The sequence below is a fragment of the Frankliniella occidentalis genome, unplaced genomic scaffold, assembly GCF_000697945.3.
Source record: "Frankliniella occidentalis isolate FOCC.00 unplaced genomic scaffold, Focc_3.1 Scaffold21, whole genome shotgun sequence".
NCBI classification, from domain to species: domain Eukaryota; kingdom Metazoa; phylum Arthropoda; class Insecta; order Thysanoptera; family Thripidae; genus Frankliniella; species Frankliniella occidentalis.
The window spans coordinates 2369719-2379846 of record NW_026267151.1 but is presented as its reverse complement, the minus strand read 5'-3'; the positions used below and the strand labels follow the sequence as shown (position 1 = coordinate 2379846).

Here is a 10128-nt window from a genome sequence, read left to right as displayed (position 1 = left end):
TATTAAACTTATTATTTTAGAAAAGTAGATGGAGATTTTGAGTTTTTAAATTTTTCTTGAGGTATCCTCAAAATATGAGCAGTTTCTTCTCAAATATGAGAGTTCCTCAAAGATTCTCCTATTTTCTAAAAAATAGACTTCGGTTGTAGCTACAACTATGTATGTAGCTACTGAACGGCGTCACATAAAATCGGTTCGAACTAATAAGCTTACTCCGGCTGCCGGAGTTGTGGCCACAAATTTTTGCCAAAAAACGGGCAGTAAAACAGCCCTTGTAGAAATGTTCAGCCATCGCATGAAAACAACCTAAAGACGTGCGCGACATGTGTTAACCTATTATGTACCCAGGTCAGCTGTGGGCGGTGGGGCTAGTTTTCCGGTTATGTGTGTTGATGTTATAGAGGAGTAAATGATAATAAAAGATGCAAGATATATTCATTGAAAAGTGGAAACTGCATATTTATTACAATTATTTATGCTGAAACGTTGTCAACTGTACATTGAAAGACTGTTGGGAGCATGAGGCGTATGGCATTTTATCATGCGTCATACAAATTAACTTAACTGCACTATAAAGTAAACTAGGGTCATTACGGAAACTTAACATTGAGCGAAGCATCCTCTACTTAACCAAACTTTACCCTAGTGAGTATATTAACGTCACCACAGATAATGCTTTATATCTATGAATCACAATTCTCACAGTTACTCTGATTGCTGGATATTTGAACTGCATCACGCTGAGTTTACTTTACTATTAGGACAATATATGAGGCGGCAATGAATCGGTATTCTATGTCTTGTGGTGGTGCAGAGAAGCTTAATCTTGTAATCCTTTAAGAATTCTATTGGTTTTCTCATATGCAATACTCAATGTTTTTGATGTAATAGCCCCATTCGTCCGAAAACCAGGCTAATTACAAACCAAATACTTAATTAAGAAAACGACTAATGTGACTAGGATTCTGATGATAGGTTTTCATGATTTAGAGTGACAATCAGAGATCATATGAATAGGTATATTGCATCTTTATAGCAATATCACAGAACGCTTTGATGCGCGCTTTTATATTCTCTTCATGCACAGAACGAACCAGTTATGTCTGGTACGCCAGTACACACGCATTATCTTAATATAGAATTTCATTAGACCCATATAACCGACAAATGTACAGAGGCTCGAATTTCCAAACGTTTTCACATTTTAAATGTACAAAGTAATCTGATCATAATGGGAGTTTTTTGGTATGTTGAGTGCGCCGTGACCACACGGTAGTCACGCACTACGTTATAAAATGAGAGATCCGCACTCAACATTAAAAAGTAATTATTGTATAATAAAGGTCGACTATATTGGGATACAGAATATGTCATATTTTATATGCATATAAATTCATATCAAAAATCGAAAATTGCCCCAAAATGAAAGCTCTTATTTACAAGCAAATATAATGGTCCACTGAGTGGTTCATGAATTAACAATTCTCTTTCAATTCATTAGGCAGTGGCCTCTGAACACTATTTCAGTCCCATATATGAACACAACGTCAACGTTTTTATCCTAAACGCTTAGTCTTTTCTTGAAAAACACAACGTAGTCTCTGGTTAAAATTTCGAAATCAAAACCCACACAACGTACTTCATTAAAACAGTACTCTTACATTATAGATATATAATATATTAAATCACACTTTAGCTTTGATTATGAACGATGAAAACTTATAGAAAAAAGGAGCTAAACGGATAGCCTACTTTGATTATAACAATTCATGTACAAAAAAGCAAGAAAACTAATTATTAATGAACCTCTCTATGTACAAAACATTGTCTCACCGGGCGCGAGACAAGGAACAATATAAATTGATTGCATTGCGATCAATAATGGCCCCAAAAACTAATTAACATGAAAATTAAACATTAAATAAAGTTATATTTGTTCATCGTCTCACGCTTCGGCAATCACAGGTCAGGCAGCAAGTATTGAGAGGACTGCTTTCTACTCTACCTACTGAGAGATCATTGGAAAACTCTAAGGCAAGACAGAGTCTCGCATGAAACGCATTTACAATTATTAACATGTTCACTACACTTATAATACAAGTCTTTGGGCATCAATGTTTAACGACCCGAAAATACTACATAAGAATGTAGGCACATGGTCTGACGATAAAAAAGAAATTTAAGAAAAACATAATTCGAAAAGGCAAAAATCTTGAGGCAAGCGAGGCTTGCTGGTTCTCTAGGTTAAGAATTTTTTTCGAAAATAGCACTAGGGCAAAGTGTCCTCGAGGTGCTAAACTTTTGTGCCTTTAAAAACTGCAATAAGTGCGAAAAGACTCAAAATTTTAGCATATCGCGGACAACAATGAATGAGTACCCGCCTTGCGAGTGATAAGCCCCTTGGCTAAACCAGAATCAGCAACGCGTACCATTAAAATGGTTGACTGATACAGAGTCACAGAAGATGTGTTTGACTCGAAATATGGGCACTGTAATTAAAATCTAATACGTAACAAAATATTCTTCTCTCGTCGAGAAAGAAAAATCTTTGACTGATAAATACAAAGTCAAAACATGCTCATCACCAATTCCGAAAAACACAGTCTTTTCTGTTCACCGGACACGAGAGAGCAGTCTCCAGCCCACTAGCAGTACTACGGCTGTGGTCAGGAAGGTGCGCTTGTGCTTGGCCGGCTGGGGGAGCAGCAGCGACAGCAGCCCGGAGGGCCGTGCCGGGGGTTCGGCTGGTCCGGCTGGTCCGTCCACCTCATCCTGCAACAGAAACGGAAACACTCCATGAAACATAAATCAAAGGACAGATCGCATCGAATTGCACGATTATGCGCGGTGGGTCAATAAGAAAACGCTGCGAGTAAGATGTGCAAAAGAGCATTTCACGGCCCAATAAATGCAGTCACGTATTAGCATGCGGCAGGTGATGACAATGCTAACGCCGGGCCCTTTTCTGTTTCCGCGAGTGGACCGGGTTAATGGTGCACACGCGCGAAGCAACTAAAGCGAAACGGCGTCGACTGGAGGGGGACCCTCTCTCTGGATCTCGATCACCCTCTGCCCTCCGCCCTCCTCGCCCCGTCGTAAAAGTGACCGCTGCCATGTTTAGGCCCTGATGGTGCGCCCTCCAATGACCCTTGCAGGGGCTGTGCGATCCGAAACACGTCTTCATATTTCTGGAACGGACGCTCCCGTCGAAGGCGGTAAAATTGGGGAAAGATATTTGACGATCACTCGACGAGGCCCGGGGTCGTTTGGCTGGGGTACTACAGTACTAGCGCAGCTGGTCTCCGCCGTCGTGAGCTGCGCCATATCGCGCACTCATGAATACGGCGGCACCTGATGCGGCGCGGCAAATGGAAAAGGCTGTCATTTTTATCACATTTTGCCTTCGCACGCGCGTGTCAGCCCGGTTGGGACGACAGGGCATAGCACGGGGAGGGGGAAACGGATTGAATTTGGCGGCCTGCGACACGGGTAGTGCAGCGAAACAATGTATTCGATCACGGCATGCTCGGCGAGGAACAGGAAGGGAACGATATCCGCGACGGGCTGGAGCGAAGGGGCGGGACGAGGAGGGTCTCTGAGAGGAGCTGGCTTTAGATTTGCGCGTAAAGAGTCCTTGAGAATTTTTTAATAGTATGATATCAGTAGGTATTGTATTCAGCCGCCTTGCAGCTCAAACGTCCTCAATACACACGCTACTACGCCCCCCTCTCCCGATTACTTGTTGTCCTCGAGAATTTTTGTATCAACTTTGTTCTGGGAAATCCATGATAGGACGTCGAGCCACCCCTCTGCACCGCGCCACACCACCGACTCCCCTCCACATTTCGCCCTTTCTCCTTCGCTCCCCCACCTCTATTCTCGTCCTGTGCCTCCGTCCCAAAGATGTGATTTTCCTCGAGGGATATAAATGTGGCAGCGAACACTCGGCACTTCCCTCCCCATCCGTATCGAGCTGCGAGCTGCAGATTATAACCTCTGGCTCTGCTCCTCGCCGAACACGCTGCAGGTCGCACAGTTAGGCCGCTATTGCGCCCGTGTTTACGACCCAGATGAATTATTTGGTGCTCCTGTCTCACTTGCTCCTGGGTGTCACACAAACAGGAGCGACAAAGACAGCGTGGCGAGTGTCACGGGGGAGGAGAGGGGAAAAAAACGCGAGGAACTGGGCGCCAAAACTGGCGCCTTGCTGTGGGAGACTAAGAGAGCGCGTGAGGGGGTGAGAGGGGAAAGAGACAGGGACGGGGAAGGGGAGACAAAAGGGGAGGGGGCTAAAAGCAAGACGGCAGCGGCGTCGTTGTGGCAAAGAAAAGTGATTAATTACAACAAAGCGAGTCGTGTGTGACAAGGAGGGGACTATTAGGAGGAGGAGAGATAAGAGAGCACGGAATTCCGCGACCATCACGAACCCCCTCCTCCTTCCCCCCTTTCCCACCACACCGCGACTCATATTTTTTTGTCCTTTCTTTTTTTCGCTATCTATGTCCCTCTCTCCGGTTAAATGAGAAAAATGATGCATCAAAGAAAGCCAAGATCAAACTCGAACAGGCTCGGTGAAAAAAAATCCCGTCCCGGCTTTTACACCCAGAGTGAGCGGGCGTGGGGCGTGGCGGGGCAGAGCCACCACGAAAAGGCCTCTTTTTTCGCAGGCGATTTCGCTTTTCTGATTTTTGAGTCTGTCTCTCTTTCTGTCCCTGCAATCGGCTTAGAGCGGCGGGGCGGCGCGGCCTGATAGCTTTGCCTTCCGTCCAAATTAACGGAGAAAAATAATAAAAGCGGGAGATTTGGACGCGTTTTGGGGAAGAGGCCTGGGACGTGACGTGCTACGGGCTTCGAAACCATAGCGGACCCAACTCTTAATTCATCACCAGACATTCTTTTCCCTTCCACAAACTCCGACGCTCATACGTACTAGGTCTCCCCAAGTATTCTATGTTCTAAAATACAGGTGGCTAAAGTAATTCGAAATGTGTCACGTTTCTTTGGTCTCTCTGTCCACATTTCAGTTTACCTGAAACATTTTTGAGCCTAAAAAAATAATATAAAAAAATACCTTATTTCCGACGCTGTGGCTGCCTCTAGAAATTCTTAACCCGGTGAGCCTACATAGTGAAATGATGTCTAGAAATCCTGTCTCGTGGGTCTTGAAGGGCACTATTCGGTTTAGCACGCTTTGCCCAGGTCCGCATGGATCCAATTTGAGGTCCTTATGAAATGTTCCGCTCTGCGGCGCTTCCCGGCCCGACGCGTCTCCCCCGGGCAGCGACACTTCCTCTCTCGCCCCGCACAAAGGCCCCACGCACAAAGCTTGCCACTCCCTTTTCCTTTTTGCACTCGCGACTCCGCGGTCTCTTATCTGAAATTGAAGAGAACAGTGTCTTTGATTTATGTGTGCGGGCCTCTGCGGCTGATGAATGCCGCGGCGTGCCTCCAGCCGGCCGAAGGGATCGAGACGAGACGAGAGCAATTATTGATATTCAATTAGACCCCCCCCCCTCCTCTCTCTCCTCACTAGAAGACTTGTTTAATTTGTCACTCGCTAAGGCACAGTCGCAGAAAGCAGGGGGAAGGGGGGACCACAGGAAGAAGAGGGAGAGGTGGGGGAGAGAGAGAGCAGCGTCTCAAATCATCATCCCTCATTGTATCTCTGCGTCATGTCATTTCCACCGCTCCAGTTAGAAAATATGCAGAGAGAGGGGGAGGGGGGATGACGATGATGAATACAAAACCACGTTCGCCGCAGATAGACTTCGCCGGCCTTCTTCCAAAATGAAGACGCTAGGTAGGAGGGGAAAGCAGGAGAGGCGCCGAGGGAGGAGGAGGGTGGCTGATTTGTTTCGCAGTGTATCGTGTGATTTATGGTAGCGCCAAATCTTTTTCTAATGAATAACAATGACTGGTTTGAATATTTGGAGAGAGAGAAAGAAAAACCGAGAGAGAGAAAGAGGCGGTTGTAGGAAACGCGGTGACGCGGACGAAGCGTTCTGGTGCCGGAGACACACGCCAGAGAGGTTTGACAGAAACGAAATCCCCTCGAACGTGACGCGGCTTTGGGGACCCCCGAAAAAAAAAAAACACAAAGAATAAAACGAGGAGAGAAAGAGCCACTGTCCGAAAAATCCCTCCAATTCCTTTTTTTTAGCGCAACCTGTCGAATCGCGGGAGGGCTGGGGAAGAAGAGGGTGCCACTTGACACTGCGGCCTATTGGATTAGCCCGAGGGGGTGCGGCTGCCCCCCCCCCCCCCCCCCATTCCCCTCGGGTTCCGCGGAAGCTCCACTGCAGCGCTGGCCCGCGACAGGTCTGGCCACGGCCTTGGCACACGCACCATGAGGTGAGGCGATCAGCTACTAGTGTGTTCGTTATGGCGACTCACCAGAAGTTATAGGTAATAATGGTCGCTATTACTGCCTCGATGCCTCGGGGCGTCGGGCCGACTCTTCGCATATAACTAGGTCAGCGCATAGGATCAGGATAAGGCTTTTTAAAACATGATAAAGCTTTGCGGTCGGCTTGCTTGCGAATCGCCTTTCCATCTCTGTTTCAGTTGAGGCAGGCAGTTCCGAGGTGCTCAAGGCCCCCGATGTACTTGTGGAAACAGCGGCCGCCTTGTCAAACCAAACTGCAGCTTTTATCGCGAAAAAAATGAGTAATTCATGAGAAAAGCGACCCGGAAAAGCAGGCGCGGCTGCAGCGGAAACGACGTCCCGCGAGCAGCGGCTAGGCGCGGCGCGGACGAGCGGGCACGGTACCGCACACAGCGGTGACCTTGCACGAGGCTACCCGCGCACCGAGCCGATCTAAGGGCCGCCGGGGCGTCTGGCGAGTCTATCCGCGGAGCTGCGGCGCGCCGAGCCGCGGCAGACAGTGTGTCGCCGCCGGGTTATCGAGCTAGCGTGCGCCCGTCCGACTGTCTGCACGTCCGACTAGAGCGCAGACACGTCAGGCCGCGACACGTGGCGCGCACACGTCACCAGACTGGGGCACGCACGTCTTGCAAAGAGTGTATACCACAGCGTCTGTACTCACCGGCAGATGCAGCTGGTCCGCGATGTTCCGGAGGTGCTGTCCCACCCGCAGCCAGCTGTCCCCCTCCGCCATCTTGCAGAGGGCGTGCTCCAGCTCGTCCTCGCGCAGGGCGCGGGGGACCGCCGCGGGGGCGGGGCACTTGAGGGCGGCGCGGGGGCGGTGCCACCGCGGGGCCGGCTTTGGGGTGAGGTGGGCCACCCCAAGGGCGGGGCCGAGGGCGGGGCTTGGCCTGGGGGCGGTCCTCGGGGCCGGGCAGGGGGCGGCGCGCTCAGCGTCGCACACCACGTCGGGGAGGCGGTAGCACAGCGTGGTCGCTGACGACGCCACAGCCTCGCGGACCTGCGGCTCATCTTCGACGTTCGAGGATGGCGAGGTCGGCAGGGGCACCGGAGCTGATGAGAACGGCGACGTGTCCGGGGTCTGCTGAGATGAGAGTCCCGGGCTCGAGGCGGTTATGTACTTGGTGAACGGGGAGGCGGGCCACCTGGGCTGTCGGGAGAGGGACTGCCTTGGTGCAGCTCGGGGCACCACGTCGGGAAGGGCGCTGTTGACGTCAACGTCCACCGGGGCGGGGGTGGCGGTGGCTGCAGCGGCTGCCACGCCGGGGGGTTCCGGGTCGTCCTCATCCTCCTCGTCAGCCTGCTCCTCACACGAGGGCAGTCGGCCTGTGGACAGAGAGACGAGGCGGCTACAGAAACAGAAGCTGACCGATCGGAGAGTTGAAGACTCCCAACAATCACTTTGGATGGATAAACGGCACAACGCATGCGGAGAAACTGGGTGCTTCGACCTGAAGAGAGAAGAGAGACAGAGAAAGGAGACTAACCTCGGCGCGGTTCGGCCGGACTGCAGCTCGGGGAAAGGCTCGGGGGACACCGCGACCAGCCGGACCTGCGCGGCAGAGACGGGCCTGAGCTCACCAACATCAACACCCTACGCACGGCGGAAACACGCCCGCGTGGCAGGACAAAGTATGGGATGTGGCGTACCGTGACGAAGCGTGTCGGTGCGGGTCGTGACGGGCGAGCGACGATGGGAGAAGGTAGTTGAGGGTGGTCGGTACGTCGCATGACCTGCATTGTGCCCCTCCAGTAACCCCCCCCCCCCCCTCCCCAGGCGAACTTTGTTACTTTTTTGTCAGTTGAGATGTTAAACTGACGTCAGTAATGGAGGCTGGCACACATTTCGCCAGAACGCGCGGCACGTGCGGCCAGCGCCGGCACGTGGAGCCGTGAGTCAGCGCCACCTGCACGGCGGCGCGTCGCGGGGCCGCGGGGTGGCGCGCGGGGGAATCATCGATACCCGCCGGGTATCAAGGCCTCGGTGCAGCGCAGTGACGCCACGAGTAGCGACGCGACGCCTTGGGCGGAGCGGGGAAGGACCAGCGGCAGTGACGCCACGACTGCAGCGCGCTCTGTGGCCGCGCGCGCCAACTCCGCGCGCGGTGGTTTGCCCTCCCGCCCCTGGTCGTGTGGCCCGCGTGCGCCGTACGCGCGAACCGAGCTGGCAGCCCTGCGGCGCACGCCGCGCCCAGACCGAGCAGGCAGCAGACACCGCCGCCATGACTCGCGCCGCATGCTGTCGCCCCCTAGTGGCGCGGTCGCCAAGCTCTGCCTGGCGCGGCGGTGGCGGTTCGGTTCGACGCCGCCCGCCGCTCCGACGCGACGCTGCCGACGCCGCCCTTGCCCCCGTGGAGCGCTCTGCTTTCTCCGGCGGGGGGGCGGCCCGGGGCCCCGGCGCCGATAGGGAAGACCTCATCGTGACCAATGTGACTCAGGGGTCCATCCCGTGACGCACGCGTGCGCACGCATCGCTTTCCGGCAGATCGGCCCGCTATGATTAGGAACCCGTGAATCCCGGGAAGGCCAATTTTCTCCTGTTTTGCGGTGACGCCGCACCTCACGCCGGGCGGGGCGGGGCCGACGGGTGGCGTGGTGCTCGGTACTGTCGGGTCAAAGGCAAGGCGCTGCAAGTCGCGCAACACTTTAGCTCAGGTGGGAGGCTGACGGCCGGCGGTGCAAAACACTCGCAGGTGGGTCAACGGCCGACGGCGGCTCGCGCGAGTAGAGCGGGAGGGGGCGGCGGGGGTCAGGGACCCGCGGGCAAGCGTGAAGAGCGTGCAAAGAACTTTCGCCTTCCCCATTCGAGAACATGGTTACCGAAAGAATGAAGCAAAGTTAAGTGGTGTTCTCGGAACTCAACGATCAGTGACATAGACTGCGTACTTCAAAGACATTTTGAATATGGGGTCGGTTAGTCAGCATTATCAGACAATGTTAGTACTTTTATCACAACGATTATTTAATATCACAAATTTATTAGGAACATCACAGTACTTGACATGGGTCACTCCCGTCACAATATTATGAAATAAATAATTTTTAGGACGGCACTTTGGAATTGAAAATGACAGCCTGCATGTGAACATAAATCCTAATATTTGGCATTGTAACACAGTAAAACATAGAGCGTCTTAAGCTAACAACCTAAAACCGTAAAGTTAGCAAAGGTTGACTCTTTCTACCGACATACATTTTGCTTTGACTAGCAATAATTGGCATTCGATTGCATGTAGCACTCTTATATTTAAGCCATTGTAGGATTAGAATGTCGGAAGTCTGAACTTTGGCGGAAAGCCACTGAATATGAGGTAATTTTGTTATTATTGTATTAAACAGGCAACCAAACAATGTTATGACTAAATGCTTTAGTACATAAAGCAGCTGACAAAACTTTTAGGAATTGGCATTGAAACCAGACCGTTTGACCCAAAATGACCCGCGAGATAAGACAGGTTAATTTATGTTCGTATGAGAGAAAATACAGATGAGAACTCATTGATGAAATTTTTTAAAAATATTGTTCATGTTTTACCGAACCCATTAAGTACAAGGCACAAATACTTATTGAACTGCTGAGCAGGGGCAAACAGGTGAAACGGTCTACGACCCCGGGTTAGCCACACACGTGTCTGGAACTTCCCTCTACCCAGTGGGATTGTACGCCTTACGTAGATATGTTTACTGATACTTGCACTTGTTGTGAAAAGTTTTATGGGATTGTTTTTAAAGAAATCAAATTA

The 10128-nt window shown here is 51.2% G+C and overlaps 1 protein-coding gene across 1 annotated transcript; it reads right to left on the bottom strand.

Moving 5' to 3' along the window:
- Positions 1-434: 434 nt before the first annotated feature.
- Positions 435-8136, bottom strand: LOC113204125 (uncharacterized). Its single transcript, XM_052264706.1, has 3 exons — positions 7873-8136; positions 7047-7711; positions 435-2772 (listed from the first exon to the last, which is right to left on the bottom strand). The coding sequence occupies exons 1-3, from the start codon at positions 8123-8125 to the stop codon at positions 2614-2616; spliced, it is 1077 nt and encodes a 358-aa protein (XP_052120666.1). The 5' UTR covers positions 8126-8136; the 3' UTR covers positions 435-2613.
- Positions 8137-10128: the final 1992 nt, after the last annotated feature.